Source organism: Colius striatus, chromosome 7 (genome assembly GCF_028858725.1).
Source record: "Colius striatus isolate bColStr4 chromosome 7, bColStr4.1.hap1, whole genome shotgun sequence".
NCBI lineage: Eukaryota > Metazoa > Chordata > Aves > Coliiformes > Coliidae > Colius > Colius striatus.
Window position 1 is genome coordinate 38660816 of NC_084765.1, and position 16267 is coordinate 38677082.

The 16267-nt window shown below is 42.1% G+C and overlaps 1 protein-coding gene across 3 annotated transcripts in view; it reads right to left on the reverse strand.

The window, feature by feature from the left end:
- TRPM7 (transient receptor potential cation channel subfamily M member 7) overlaps window positions 1-6040 on the reverse strand; it is a 56958-nt gene extending 50918 nt beyond the window's left edge. For all 3 annotated transcript variants that reach the window (XM_061999035.1, XM_061999034.1, XM_061999036.1), the window contains exon 1: window positions 5963-6040. In XM_061999035.1, coding sequence (XP_061855019.1) covers window positions 5963-5965 — 3 coding nt within the window. In that variant the 5' untranslated portion in view covers window positions 5966-6040. The remainder of the gene's footprint in view (window positions 1-5962) is intronic.
- Between the last annotated feature and the right edge of the window lie 10227 nt (window positions 6041-16267).

Consider the following 16267-nt stretch of genomic DNA (forward strand, 5'->3'; position numbering starts at 1 on the left):
AGGCACGTACAAAGGGACAGGCAGAAGGGTGACAGCCAGGACTTAGATAAGTTTAGACTGGATTACAACCACACCTTCCAAAAGAGTTTTGACAGGCTTGGGAGTGGTTAGTAAAGATGCTATGGACTTCACCATCAGCCCTGCCCTGTATCCGAGATTACTGCCCTGTAATCACAGAATGGTAAGGGTTGGATGGGATCTCTAAAGATCATCTAGTCCAACCCCCCTGCTTAAAGCAGGTCTGCCTAGATCAGGTCACACAAGAATGTGTCCAGGCGGGTTTTGAAAACCTCCAGAGAAGGAGACTCCTCACGCTTCCTGGGCAGCCTGTGCAAGTGCTCCATCATCCTTACTGCAAAACAGTTTTTGCTTATGTTTGAGACTTTTTGTGTTCCAACTTTTGTCCATTACCCCTTGTAATATGCAAATCCACACCCTAAGCACTCTAGGTCAGCCTTGGGAATTATAATGTCAATGAAATGAGTAGCAGTGGGAAGATCCAGACTGCTAAGTAGTACTAGTTCAAAGCGCTCCAGGTCTAGAAATTTTTAGGCTTGTGAAATACAGTATTCCTAACAGAGCACTTAGAAATGCACTTGCAGAAGGCCTTAACGTAAATTTATCTATGTGTTACATTTAAATTTTAAAGGTCACACTTGTCCGCATTTCACAGAAGCCGATTATCACTTCATAGCATCAGGAGAAGAACTTTGCAGCTATTCTGGGAAGAACTGTCAGCCAGGGATATTTGCAAAATTCCAACTAGCACAAGCCAGGGAACTACAAAGTGAAAACATTGTTTCTGTTGTCTCTTAGCAAAGGTGACAAGAATCAAGTAGATAAGATTGAGAAAATAAGTACCTCTCTGGGTACAGGTAAGTGGGAACAATGCACAAAACAAAGGCTGGTATTCAATTGCGATAATCATTGTGCTAAGACTGACTGAACTGTAACAGACACTTTCCCAGGCTTTGAAGACTACAGTTATTTTATAGTGAAAGACTCAACACCTAGATTAAATTAATTTAGAGCTGTAAGCAGGAACACATTAGTGTGCAACAACAAAAATATCCTGTGGTCATCACCCAAAAGGCTGTCAGGAAAAAATAAAAGCAAAAACATTAAAAAAATAAGCAAATCAGAACTCAAGAAAAACGTGCCAATCCTCAGATCTCACAGTTTCATTTTCAAAAATGCCATTTGATTAGTAGCAGTAACAATTAAAAGCAGACTCCAGTAGCACTGAGAGTTATCCATATCAGCCTTCGGGATCCATGAGTAGGAAGCAAAAAGCCTAATCAGGCTGCCACAGACCTTGAAACAGCTCCAAAGCTCTCAAAATCAGAAAGAAGTCTCCCCAAAATGTTGCTATTATAATTAGTATGTTGGTAAGATTCACATATGCATAGTTGTCAGATGCAGACAAACAATATGCATATCTCTACCTCTGTTATTTGAAACTGTGTATTAGCCAGTTGCATGGTCTTTGCAAAACACGGGACTTGCATTTAAACAAAATAAACATTTCACATATCTGAGTGCAAACTAACGATCTCCATGGACAAGTTAGAGTTGGATTAGCAATAAAGCTTCACAGAGGGTTTACAGCAGTCATGTCCTAAAGTTGGATGATTTTCTGAAAAAATTACTTGTGAAACAACACAGGGCAGAGAACTACCCCCCTATTACTGAATCAGTCTCTAAAATTCCAATTTTGCAGTTGTGGGAAATCAACAGATACGCTAACAGAAGAAAGGTTTAATCCAAGTCTACCACCCCAGTAACAATTGAACTTTGCTTTAGTTAAGTTGAAAAAAAATGCAAAAAACCAAGTTCAGCCCACTCTAATGTGCTGTCAGTTTATTGCAATACTTTAAGCTCTCCTTGGCAATCAACCACCACATTTATCTTTCAGACTATTCCTGAAAAATTCTCATACCATATGTCATCAGATCATTTTCCACAGTTAAATTCTAGTCCTTTCACAAGGTGGCTTTTCAGAACTATTAGCATAACATTCAGCACAATTACTTTTCTCCCTATATTTCCCATACATTTAGAACACTTTTCACCCGATTCTTGTGGAGAACAAAAAAAGACAGGTACACTTAAGGATCACAATGTTATTTATTCTAGTTTTTTCTCTTAGGGTTTTTTTTTTTGTATTTTGTTATCCTACCAGAAGTTCACTTGTCTTTCCTTCTTGGAAATAACAGAGGGATAAGAAATTTCTGCTTACCCAACAGTGATTAGACAACCTGCATTGTCCTTAGTTCCACTCTAGAATTATAGCAGCTGCGGAGAAAACCAAACTCCAGCTGTACTGTGCTTCCAGCGCCCCTACTTTAGAACAGCTCACATGCACTTTCCATACTAGGTAAAATACAGGTGTAAAAAAGGCTGAGAAATCTCACTGCTCCTAAGGGAAAAAAAAACCCAACCAAGCAATCTTTCCATTAGTACATAAGCTGTGATGGAGACTGGTCTCCAAAACACTGCTGCTGCTCGGGTCTGTCCTGTTAGAAGGAACGGTGATGCACGCTGGGCGATGTCACTTTTATCACTGGCTCCTACCAAAATGACAAGTCACCTCCTGTGCATCCAATCTCCTCTCTCATGCAGCAGTGCTGATGCTCAGCTAATCCTGTACCAAGCCAAGCTTGCCAACACAAAGGTTTTGGGGGGTTTACTTTTTCTCTTATTTCGTTAGATTACTTGAAATATAAAATCATCTACAATTCAAGCAAAATGAAAGCTACGCTCAAAGTAATGAAAGTAACAGAAATAATTTTCAGTATAGGCTATATCACAATATATAAAAGTAACGTCTCGTTGGGCATTAGTATTATCCCATAACTCAAACCAGCCCTAAAATGTGGCACTGCAAAACCAGGCAGCATCAGGGCGGTGGGAAGCGGGCACACTCGGGGCACCCAAGTAATGAGTGACAGGACATATGGAAATGCACCAGGGAAGGTTTAGCTTGGAGACAGGGAAGAACTTTTTCACTGAGAGAGTTGTTAGACACTGGCACAGGCTGCCCAGGGAGATGGTGGAATCTCCATCCCTGGAGATACTGAAAAGCCATGTAGCTGAGTCGAAAGCCATGTCAAGATTCATTTGAGCTTTTGCTGCTAGTCGTGCTTCAAAGACCTCAAAGACAAAACTTCAGTTCTGGGAAACGGACACATTGATTTTACTGTCTGTTTACCTTTTTAAAAGTGGGGCACACACCAAAAAAAAGTAGAACTAATGTTACTTGTTTCAGCAAATGAACGTGGCACGCGGGTATTGCAGCCAAAGTAGACACAGTTAAAGGAAATGAAAGATTCCAAAAGAAATAAATATCTGTTTTAAAAAAAAGACAAAGGTACATTTTTCAAGTTAAGTATATTGGCATGAAAAGTATCATTTCACAGTCTTGACTTTTCCAAGCATAAGGCACAATTTCAAAATTCAACCTTAAGTCTTTAGAGACAGGTACTTCAAATCTGGGCTTGTTTTGAGCAATATGCTGACAGCATCAAGAAGTCCAGTAAAAGCACCACTGCTAGGAGAGCTACATATTCATATTCAACTCTTAATTAGGCTAATTGGGGACTTTCTTGGGAAGAAAATTAAGTTTACTATGAAAAATCCTGTAAAGCACAAAAATTGTAGACTAAAAGCATCTCCCTTCCTTCATGCAGAGTTTTTGACAAGTCCTCTTTGAGATTTATTTGCAACACTGCTGGTGTAAAATGACAAACCAATATGGCCCAATCGCATTGTGTCAGCATCAATTATTTAAGATCAGAACAATATTGGTTTGTTTATTAAATACTCATCTGTCGTGACACAAAGTGTGAACAGTTAATAGAAACGTAACTCATGAAGGGACATGACAGAAGCAGGAAAAGTTTGGGTGTTGGTACAAAGCTTCCAGGAAAGGGAAGCACAGCAAGTGGTAAAGATAACTATGAGAAAAAGAGAGGAGTTTGGATGCTGCAGTCTATCAGCAGCAGCCCACTGAAAGCAGGGCTGATATGATAAGAGAAAAAGGTATGGCAGCAAGAGTAGAGTTACAAAGAGCCTCAAGGGAAAAGAAGGAAAGTTTAAAACATAATAGAGTACCTCTCTCCAAGATAATTCTCATGGGGAGAGAGAAGATCTGATAGACTATCTTTAAATACAAGGGAGATAACTGTTAAATGCAAGGTAATGTTTCAAGGTACCTTTGTATGACAAGTGAAAATTCCACTTCCACTCCTGAGCTCAAGCAAGCAAACAAAATACCAAAGGAAAACATCAGGAAACTAAGGTACAAAACAGTCCATATTCAGCATCAACAGTTCCACATGCATAAAGGGTTTTTTTTCCCCACTTTAAATAGCAAAGTCAAGAATGGCTTCATACCAGAAGGTAGGAAGGATTATCTAGCAGACAGTTATCTCACCCACACAGACATTAAAAAAAAAACCAAAAAAGACTGAACTATCAGAATTGCCATACTGAATAACTCACCCTTTAGAATAATTTCTGATTTAATGTTGGACACTGTCCAGCACTTATTCAAAATTGCTAAGCAGTCATGGAGCAGCAGAGAAATTTTGTAGCAAAAGGAACTTGAATAAAATGCCCTGTATTCAACTCGGGAAAAACACCTGCTGAACAGCAGTTTCAAAATATTTGATAAACACATAAGCATAAAACATTGCAAGTATATTATATTGCCACAAGAACTGCTAAACCATGATCACCTTACCAATCTAGAATTTATCTAGAAACCAATTTATACATTTCTGGGCTACATCAGCATCAGATAAATACAAAAAACCCCAAAACAACAAAAAAGAATAAAAAAAACAAAACCAAAACAACACTTCAACAAGTACCACACAAGACTCCAAGTTATTCTTTCAAGTCAGAACCGATGGCTGCACTTTCAGCTTCTTCCTAGAAGAGTGCTAGATTTGCAGATTCTAGAAAAAGACACACCACATTTCAACACAGTTCACAGATCTGGTCAGGAATGGAAGATTCGTATGTGTGCATCCCTCTGGTTTTGAACAACATACTGAGAAATAAGCCACCTTTATTAAAAGGAAATATGGTATTCCACTAACAGGTCAATCAGACTCCACACCTGGATTTTCAAAATTATTTGAAAGAACTTGATGGGACGACTTGCTCTCAACTCCTTAAACATCAATTAAAGAATAAACTTCTAGGGATAAAGAATCGATTACCAGAAGAAGAAAGAGCAGGAACTGAAACTGTTTTGGAGAAGCTTATACACCTCTATGTAAGAGTTTATGAACTCCCTCGCATAGGACAACGTGCAGAAACTGCAAACGTTAAATGAGTAGAAGGGAAAATGATTAGAAAGGAAAAACGGCTGCATGCCACAGAATTACACAGTCCACCATCTAAATTCGGGTATTAGACAAAACCATCATGAAGGATTAGGGCAGTACTCCAAGAGCACTGAATGACAAGTCGCGTCTCTGGACACTGAAGCCGCCTCCGCCGTGGGACCCGCTTCCCAGAGGTTGCTGAGGCGCGGAGGAGTGCCAAGGGCAGCGGCCACCGCTCCGCGGGGCCGGCGGCCGCAGGGCTGAGCCCGACGCCCCCGCGGGCACCACGCGAGGAGCCTCCATAAACGCCGGGCGGCGGCGGGAGCCTCGCCCGGGGGGCCCGCGAGCTCCGGCGGGAAGGGCCCGCTGGGACAGCAGGGTCGTGGGCAGGCGGCCCGCGCCGCGAGGGGCCAGCGCACGGCCCGCGGACGGGCCCGGGGCGCCCGCGCCTCCCCTTCCGCCTCGGTGTGACAGCCCGGCGAGGTCCCGCCGCCCGGCCACGGGGCGGCCCGCGGCAGCCGGGACCTGCGGCAGCCGGCCGGGACAGGTCTGATCCGGCGGCCGGCACCCCCGTCCCTTACCATCCCTCCCCACCGGGGCGAGACGGGTCCCGCCGCCGCCCTCACCATTCTCCTCAGGGCCGGGCTGGGTCTCGGCGCCGACTCTGGCTCTCCTCGCGCCGGGCAGCTCCTGCTCGTGGTTCGGCGTCGGCGGTGGCGGGGCCTGTCTCCATCTATCGGGGCTGAGCTCGGCAGCAGCGGAGGGCTGGGTGGGGAAAAGCCGGGCGAGGACAACGCTCCGGGGACGAAGAGAAGAGCGTGGAGGGGGAGACGGCGGTGGTTCGACTCCGCACCGAGACCCAGCGCTGGCGGCGGCCTCGGCCCGGCGGCTCTTTCTCATAATTGTGCGACTCAGCCGGCAGAGAGCCGCGGCGCTGCCGCGTCAGCGCGCACCGCCCCCGGGAGGAGGGGGACGCCGAGGCGCTGCCCGCCCGCCCACCGCCCCCTCAGGGCCGAGGCGGGGAAAGGCCGCACAGCATCACACCGCGCAGTCTGCAGCGTCCCCAGACACCCCAAAAAGGCGTAAATGGCAGCCAGCGGGGAGGCGGCCGTCCGCCCTCTGTGCTGGTGATGAGGTAAAGGGCGAAAAGACGTTAAAGACTGAGCTTTCCGAGACACAAACCGGTGTGACGAGAAGCGCGCGGCTCAGAGGGAAGCTCCGCTCCTCAAACCCCCATCTCCGCTCCTCAAACCCCCATCTCCGCAGTACCCGAGTGCGGGCATCGGCCGTCACGGCCCGCCCTTGGCCGTCCCCTCAGCGCAGGTCGGAGCGCACCCGGCGCTGGTCACGCGAGAACGTAACGGGCCGTTATTCATCGCCGTAACAACGTGATGGGAAACGGCATGAGTCAAGATTTTTTTGGAGCACTTGTCGCCAGTCGTGCTTGTGCGTGCAAATGCCGCCATGACCCTGCATCGAACACATTTTGTATCTCGGTCCGAGGAAAACTGCAGGAAAGTTCATTCCAGAAGGAAAAACTGCATGCTAGAATAAGTGGCATTTATAAGGTATGAGAAAGAGACATTGAGTTTGGGTCAAATTATTTGTGTTCCCTAAATATGAAAAAAGTGTCCTAGAGAGATGCTCGTACCAGCCTGTGCATCACAGGGTAAGCATTCTGCACGTACAGCCGAAACCTAGTGAGCCTCGGCATGATACAAACTGCCTCCCAAGAGTCTGAAGCTCAGTCCGCTACCACATTACAACCACCAAAAAAAAAAGGTGGGGGAGGGAGGAATTGGGAGCTGAAAGTTTAAACTGAAGGGTAGATAAGAGGAAACAAAAGGTCCTCGCATTAACAGCCATTTAGCAGGGCAAGTCCTGTAGTAAATACTGGTAGCAGAACCCATTTGCTGCAAAGAATAGGTGTAAATTTGAGAAGAGGCAGGGGACTGCTGCGGGCATTCAGCTCCACATTTAGGGTGTTGCTATGGGAGTTCCTCAGCTGCAGGGTTGCTCCTAATGCTTGTCTTCAGAAGAATTTGTGCTATCTTACATAGGCATGAAAATTTGGTCCGTAGGACTCTTCATTTGCACAGAAATAAAGGCGTTTCAAGGGAAAACGTAAATTAGTTCTGAGTACAAGGTGTCATAACTAACAGGCAAAATTCATTCACTGCAGGACTCCCCCCAAGCCTGCTGATCCCCAGCTCCTTGTTCTTGCCCGGATTCCCATGTGCTAGTTCTTGGCTTATGGGAACAGAAACAGAAAGAGCTGGAGAAGCCTGGCGTTTTTTTCTGGAGATGGTTCAAGAACTTTCCAGAGGAAAGCAGACAAAATGGGGGATTTCTGAATTCTTCATCTAAGACTATAAAAATTTCTGACAAACTACCACATTCCTGCTTCCTCTCTTCCTCTTTCACTTTCTAATTAATTAATTTAAACCTCCCACATGAAGTTAATGAGTAAGTTCTTCTATGACTAGATCCTTCATCTCCTCTCACAGCAGTATTTGGACTATACTGGCTTGATTCTCATGGTTATCATGTTGACTTCCAGTGTTTGTAAATCCACAAGCTAGAAGAGCAAGGAAATTAGGAAAAAAGTAGCTGGAGCCCAGCCTGGACATGAAAATGGACTTTTGGGGGTTTTTTTTGCTGTTGGTCCTGCAAAACTCTAGAGATTGACGTCAAATTGGGAGTTTAAATGATTGCGATAAGCTTAGCTGGAGAGACAGCACATTGTTTCACTGGAACAGCTTGTGAAGAAAATGAAGGGAAAATGAGTCATCAACATCCTCTGCCTCACTTTCTCTGAGAGAGCATCAGCGTTGGGGGGCGGGGCTTGTCAGGACACAGCACCACCGTGAAACGCATCCCTGTGACTCCGGAGTGATGGCTTATGGCACTAGGAAGTCACTTTACAACCTTCTATTATGTTGATCAGCAGCCTTAGTCATCCAAAGAGTGAATTCAGATGTTAAATCGCAGAACCTCAACCTCTGAGGGCTAAGCTGTAGGATAAATATTTGCTACTTGTCACCCCAAGTGTTACCTTCCAACCACACCAATAGAAAACTCAGAATTCCTCTCGTATCTCCTCCCAAATTGACAAATTAGAAGGAAGTAATGAAGTATCATTTTATACTTTCATGCATTTCAGGACATTTAACCCGAAGCAGGCTTCTGTTACCTAAAATGGAATGTAACTGGTTTAAACAAAACTCCTTTTGCTGTGTGTGTCCCTTTATGCTGAGTTTGTTACATAATCATCACCAGAACTAGTAAAAACTGTGATGTCAACCTTAAGATGTTTTACATCACATAAAACCATCTGCAACTTGATTTACTGCCTTGACTGCTAAAGGACTCCCAGAAACCTCTCTAAGGAAGCCCTTATTTCCGTATTGCAAGATCCAGCAGCCAGGATGAGGGTGGTTGGTTGCTCACACACCCTCATGTAGATGAAATTGTGACTTGTGCACAGAAAGCAAAAAGGAAAATACAGCATTCCTCTGTATGAGAAATGAGTTCATTAAATAAAAGTAATCTGGCTTTTATTTTTTTGTTTATGTCTGTATAAAGTTTTCCCAGAGATATGCTCCATTGTCCTGTATTTGTTCTTCTGAAGTTGTTCAAAATGAGTGCTGGGGTTCATGTGGTTAGATCAGATGCAAATGCCAGCTGATAAGAAGACCTAGTTAATACCCTACTCAAGGTCAGATTCTGTGTAGAAACCATTTTTGTCCCTTACTAAAGTCATCTGTAGCAGAAAAGCAGTATTATTGATTCACTTTTCTTACTCTTTTCATTCTCTTAACAAGGGTGAATTCTCCCAAACCCTTTTTGGGGTTGTTTTTTGGCCACAGGTTTCTCCATTTTGATACATCTATGTTGATCAGCTGTTTAGCTATAGCTAAAGTGCCAGCTGTAGCTGTAAACTGGTGAGTTTACATTTTGACTGCTACTGCTGAGCACTGAAGATACTTATTTTTTCAACATGAAAGTTTAAAATTTGACAGGTGGAGCACAAAGGCACGTGGTGACACAGGTGTAATGGGATCTATAAGTTCCCTCCATTACTTGTAAAGGGTTTTTCTGCTGCTAGAGTTGCCAAGTTCTTATGAAAATCTTTACCTCTTGCTAATTCACCAAATAGCATTGCAAACACACCTATCACAAGGAGGAGGCTTGTTTCCATTGAAGACAGAGAAAATAAAACTCAAAAATTGTGCAACTTCACAGCTGTTTAAACTGATTAGAAATTTTGGTTATTTTGTTGGTGTCTGGTATGCTCCAGAGTGAAACATCTTCTTCTGAAGAGGTCCCAAAGGTTTAGTTGTCTTTTTGCACCATACCAAAGTTCTTCAAAACCCAGAAGTAATTAGTCTGAGCAATATGTTAGCTTTAACAGCTGAGGAGATGCATTCCCTCAAAGGAAACGAGTGCTTTAGCTGTACATTCAAAGGTCATAACATCTAGGGGGAATTCAAGATATATCAGGAGGAAAAGAGTAAGTATGTATTTAAATTAGAGAACTGCTCATGTAGTGGCCGTGGGCAAAACAGCAGCAGCAGCTTCTGTGCAAAGTAGCTTTAAAAGGGGAACGGGGAGGTAACCCGAAGAGATTGCCCGAAGGCCAACAGTGCAGCTCGGCTCCCCTCTGACCCTGAGACACATCACAACAGCATGAGGGTGTTTTTACCACCCTTTAGTGTTATCATTATACAAAGTCAAGCATCTACATTGCAACCCAGATTCAGAGGAAGCTACGTGAAGCTTCTCAGTTTCCCAGAGCTTCTCCTTTTTCTGGGACTGGCCAATTGCCACCACAGCTCAGAAAGGATTGCAGAGTGGTTTTCTGATGGCAGTGCAAAGGGCCCGAGGACCTAACACACCAAGCTCAGAGTACAAAACACATTAACTCAAGTTTGGCTTCACCATATGGCTTGTCACATCCAAATTGGGAAAACAAGAGTGTGGGTTTTCCAGCATTAAAGAGACTCCGTCTTAATTGGAAGCGATCGAGTTAATGAGCCAATTGAACACAGCAGTAGTTCTGAATGTGCTATTTTTCCTTTGACATGCTCGATCAGCGTACAACAGAGATGTTACCCAACCCATCCTCTAAAGTATAACATAAGCATATGCTGTGTTTGGGAATGGGATACATTATTTACTGCTCAGAACCCCGTGTGTGAGAGCATAGCCAAAGCAGGCCGAAGTCTTGCCCAGCGCTGCCAAGGGTGTGCCTCCGCATGGCTCTATTCCCATGTGTAAAGCAGGTAGCTGCCAGGAACAGGATGCAGACATTCACATCGTAATGGTGACCCTTTGCAAGATTTCATCAGTGCCTGTCTTTAAAAATTAACTACAATGACTTGATGTCACTTTTGTTCCTTTTGAACTTTCTCCACTCATAACTTATATAGGATTTTTAAAGCTGCCCTGTGAAATTGTTCCCGCTGCAATCTTTGGGCTTACAAATTACTGAGTTTTTGCTTGTGAAGAGCTGAGGTGGTGCTTGGCAGACAGGCACTGAGGTGGCCTTTGCTCAGGGACACTCCATGTGCAAGAAGCAGAGGGGCAGCACCTCGCTGTGTGAGGGGAGCCAGCAGCACTGCTTCTCCAGTGTCCGCAGAGCACAGGATCCTCAACTGCTTTGCTAAGACAGGTCAAACCAACTGCTTCCCAAATTCTAGAAACCAGAGATGAGTTCATGAATATCTCTACAGGCAGATGTTTCTTGATTTTTTTTTTCCTTTTTCTTTTTTAACCAGAGATAGGTGCCTCACAAGCAAAAGGTACCATTTTAAGTGAGCTGATACAGGACTGTTCTTAATTTACCAACTATGATTTTTTGTTTGACAGTGACTGACAAGTGTCACTTTGTCCTGCAGGGGTCTAGTGTTCTATTTCGTAGAGAAAAGGGGAGAAAAGGGTACCAGTGAGCAAAAATTTGCTCTTTTTTTTCATTGTTCCTATGATGTAAATTACTTCTAAAATGTATTTTTTTACATCGGCTACTACAGAAACACCTACCAGAGAAAAACCTGTTTGATAACTTTCTCCAGTTAGTTGCCTTAAATCTATTTCCCAGAATAGTCTCTGTTACCTTTTGAAAGAAATGCCAATTAAAAAGACCCCACTTTTCCTGTAGCTTTGATAGAGACATGTCACAACAAAGCATGAAATTAAAGTAAAAGTTATATTGAACTTTTAAATGTACCAAGACCCATTGTATTTCCTTGTGTTCCAAGCATATACAAATACACAAGCTGATATATTCCCAGTCACCCTTCTGCAAAAGGCAGGGAGGGCCAGCATGAGCGCATTTCAGCCTCTGATAAATGTCAAGAACTTCCTCTACTCTTTTTGGTTTTCAAATCTAAGCCAGACTGTTGCAGCAACATTAAAGCAACCCTGGAAAATCAGCAGGACCATAACATACAGATGTGCAGAAGACCGTCTGCTTTTACAAGTTACTGTTACTAGTGGGTTGAGTTGGTGGGTTTGACTGCTGCATTTGTTTTAAAGGAGTCCAGAATATTAAATCCTCTCAGTAATGCTGGTTTCTGTACTGGAACAGAGGCAAATATTACTGTCCAAGACAAAATAATGTGCAAAGACACTTTAAAACATGCTGGCATTTCCCCAAATAGAAAAAGAGGGGGAAACAACAATATGCACATGAGCAAGGAGAGGGGACAGAAAACCAGACCACAAAATACCTTTGAGCACACTCTGAGGAAAAGGCTGAAAGGGAACTCTTTGATCTAACTTCTTTCTTGGTTAAAAGGTCTTTCAGCTGCAAGCAAAAAACCTATTCTCAGCTATTTGATGTCCCTTGTGTTCTGGGAAACAGGATCTTGCACATTCTTTAAAAATAAGAGGGATTCCAGAGATACCTGAGTCTCCATCACCAGCCTCTCTCAAGAACAAAACACCTTGAACTTTGATCACTGACTTCTGAGCAAAGGGATAACAGTCTGAGTTGCTCTCCTCCTCCTTTCCTCAAAAAAGAAAAAAAAGATAAATCATTCACACAGTAAAATGTGCCATTAGGCTACTTGAAAACCAAATTGTGCCTTAGCTTCTGAGAGGATTATAAATCCAAATGCACCTTTTAAATATGCTTAACAGTTTAGATTCCAAGTGCATGATTCCAAATTATTCCAAGTGAAAATTAAACCCATGTTGTGGCAATAAAAATTGAGGTTTTCTATGAAGAAAAAAAAACCCCTAACCCAACCATTTGCAGATTATTAAAGCTGGGAAGCAAAAATGCCTTAATAATCTGAGCAGTAGAGCTGGAATACTCCTCTATAGAGTGCCTAGTCCAGATCCATGCTAAGAGCAGGCTCCCAGCCTTGTGTCCACTTCTATTTTCAGCATCAACAAGGATGGAGACTCCACAGCCTTTCTGGACAACCTGCTCCAGTGTTTGAACCCACTCACAATGTAAAAGCTCTTTCCTTTGTCTATATGGAATTTCATTGTAAAGATTGGGCCAATCTAAACAGGCAAGCACCAGTTAACTAATGATGGTAATGCTCTTCCTTAGAATAAAATGCCTTTCTTCTGTTTGCAATTTTGAAGCCTTGGAGATTTGCAGTTTTGTTAAAGTGTCAAATGCACTGACCTTAACAACAGAATGCACGGAGAACAGACAGTGCAAAACAAGTTTGCTGATTGCAGCTGTGTCTGTTCTTCCTAACTTCTCTACTTTTAAAAATAAGTACATTCAAGGAGCCTTTTGGTGACTTTTGTCCCCATTAGGTACTTGTAACTCAGTGCTACTGGAACCTCCAGCATATAAGCAGAAGAGGCTTAAAATAAAACCATGTTAAATACAAACACGCTATCACAAGGTTCTAGAGATGTCTCATGAATCACATACCAGGTGTATTCAGGTTCAGTGTTTTTATGGGTTTTTTCCTTGCCAATATTTCCAAGCCAGGCTGGGTTTCAAGACTGAAGCTTGGCTTTTTCTTGCCCTTTATGTCTAAGGCTAAGTACATTCAGTTGAACAATGCTTCTACAGCACTATTTCCCAGGCCAAGTGCAAATAAACTTGTTACCATCAAGAGGTTTGGACATGTTAAATTTCTAACTCACAGTTTGTCAGGTGTACTTTCAGTGAGCTCCACGATCAACACCTGAACAACCAACATTTACTCAGTTAGACCAGTAAACATGCTGTAGCTCAGCTCCCAGACTTCAGCTCTCCTCTGGCCCTGCAAAGAAGAAAAAACAACAACAAAGAAACCCAACCAACTAACCAACCAACCAACAAACACTTCACAAAAACTACCACATAGATGTTTACAAACAGAATCCTAACTTTGGATAAAGCTGCAACTACACATTTATGGACATGTATCATGAAGTTTTAATTTACTTGGTATTCTGAAGTGTTAAGTGTTTTGCCATGAATGTTTACAGTAAGAAAAAAATGAGTCAGAACAAAGCAATGACTCAACTTTTTTTTTCCAAAGTAACATTTATTAATAACTTTCTTAAAATGATAACTTAAGAGTCACGAGGAAGGGGGCTGTTATCAGTAAACACACAATGGAAAGGTAGTAAGATTTTTATATTAAAGTATGACCCAAAAAGACTTTTAACATAGTGTTTAGCCCAACCAAATTTAATATTACAAACATTCAAAATTGCTAAGAGTTGCAATCAGTTCTATTGAACTTACAAAAAACTAATTTCAGTAGTCAATACTAATCTATTATTGATATAAAATTTTTTAACTCCATTCTTAATTTTTGTAAACAAAGCACCTAAGCATTTGAAAGAAAAAAGTTAGTTTACATCCCATCAAACTGCAGCACATGTGTGTGAAACCTCAGGCATGATCAGGCATGGAGGATAATTAGGCACAGAACAAGACAGTTTCCACAGCCAGCTGCTGAATAACACTTATGTTGCCAAAGCACTTCCTTATTTATATTAATTCCATTATCATTTACAGCTGAAAATTTACTAAATCCTCCATGCAGAAGATTTCAAAGAGAAAAAGGAGTCATATTACATAGATATGTGAAGCTTCAGAGGGCTTTGAGTAGTGCATGACTTCTTTATCTCAGTAATTTTCAGAAACTTCATGACCACTTTGGCAGATACTGGGCTTGTCAAAGAGCACGACAATACATCAGAAGACCAGTTTTCAATCTGCTCTTGGAACACTGAGGTATGCTGTAATTATTAAATGCCAGTAAAATAAAAACTGAAGATGGTGTGCAAAGTCATTGTATTCTGAGGCTGTCAGTTCAAGCTTAGGTCAAGAAAGTCAAGAGGGGTAACTACTAACATATGAAAACTGTTTGCAACTTCCCTAAGAAAACAGAAATTCCAAGGTGGTTACCTTACCCGTATCAACTGGCACTGGCTATGTGACTGGCAACACCTGACACCCAGGCTGTAAGTTTTTCTACCCCCAACTCTTGTGAACAAAGGTTTAAAGTTGATATAAATCATGTATAGCAACAAATTTGCAGTAAGCCTTTTTAAGTGCCAATATACTGTCTCAGTTACATACTTTCAAAGTAAATCTAGCTTTACTACATTAAATCTGGGTGAGTTTTCCTGAACTAACTGTGAATGTCTAGAAGTGACCTTCAGAAAAACACTGAGGCACTTAAGTGAGGCACTGCAGGACAACCTGCATCGTTTTAGCCCAGTAGGTGCTTACTCAGTTGTTTTCTCCAGGGTACCTGAACTTGTACTGACTATAGGAATAACATTCATTTAAAGAATAGGACATTTTTTTTAATGACTACCTGACATTAGCTCTAAGTGAACTCAGTGGTTTCCTGGTGTTGCCTTCTCCAATTTTCTTTGGTGTAAAGTGTTAGCATTACAGCTATACAAATTTTCTATGCCTAATCTCCCTCAATTTGCAGTTTCCAAAAAACAGAAGTGTCAAACAAACTCAAACTTTTATAAACGCAAACTAATGATTCAAACTAGTTCTCCTTTTCCAAGTCTCTGAAAGCTAAAACAAATGAAGATGTTAAACAAGTTAAACACATGCATTGGCCTTAACTAACGTAGGCACTACTAGCACTATTCAAACCTGTGGTTTTGTCTATCAATTGCAAAGAATTTTCAAAAATAGCTTAAAAAAAATACGGTGTAGATCACAGAATCACAGAATCTTAAGGGTTGGAAGGGACCTCGAAAGATCATCCAGTCCAAACCCCCTGCCAGAGCAGGGCCACCTGGGGTAGATGCAAAAGTTAAAAAAAAGAATTAAAAATTCTGTCTTCCACCATCCCTTTCAACTGATCCACAGCCAAATGAGGCCCACAAACATAGGCTTAGTCTCCATGGGTAGGAGAAGAGTCAGACCAGAATTCACATTTCACTCCACCTCCTCAAATAGCACTTTGTGAGCAAAAACTCTCTTGCATTTCACACCATCTTGTTTGTCAGCTATTCCAGGAGCTGCATCTAAGTTTCCAGGACCACTGTAGGTATCTCCCTCTTTAATTTTTTTGAAACAGTAGGAGATGTATATAATCCAAAGACTTGCATCAAGGCTGAACAATTTTTCCAATTAAGGCAAAAGCCAATGATACTACAGGGGATGAAAAATAAAAAAGGAGAGCTCACAACCCCAAGCTAAATTTCCTTTGTTACTTATTTTATGGCTTCCAATGCACACAGACTAACATACACGCTGTTTCTTCAACCACTTGTATTAATGCAACCATCTTTTCCTTCTTCAGTTGCTATAGTTACATTACTAGCAAACTTTGCATACACAATCTGGAAAGAAATCCTATGAAAGGTACTGTACTTCTTTCCAGTGAAACTTGACTGATCTTAATAAAAACCAAGAAAACATTTCATGCATCAAACTGATATGGGCAAAGAACTTTTATAAAAATATACTGTATAGAAACACGTTTGGAAAA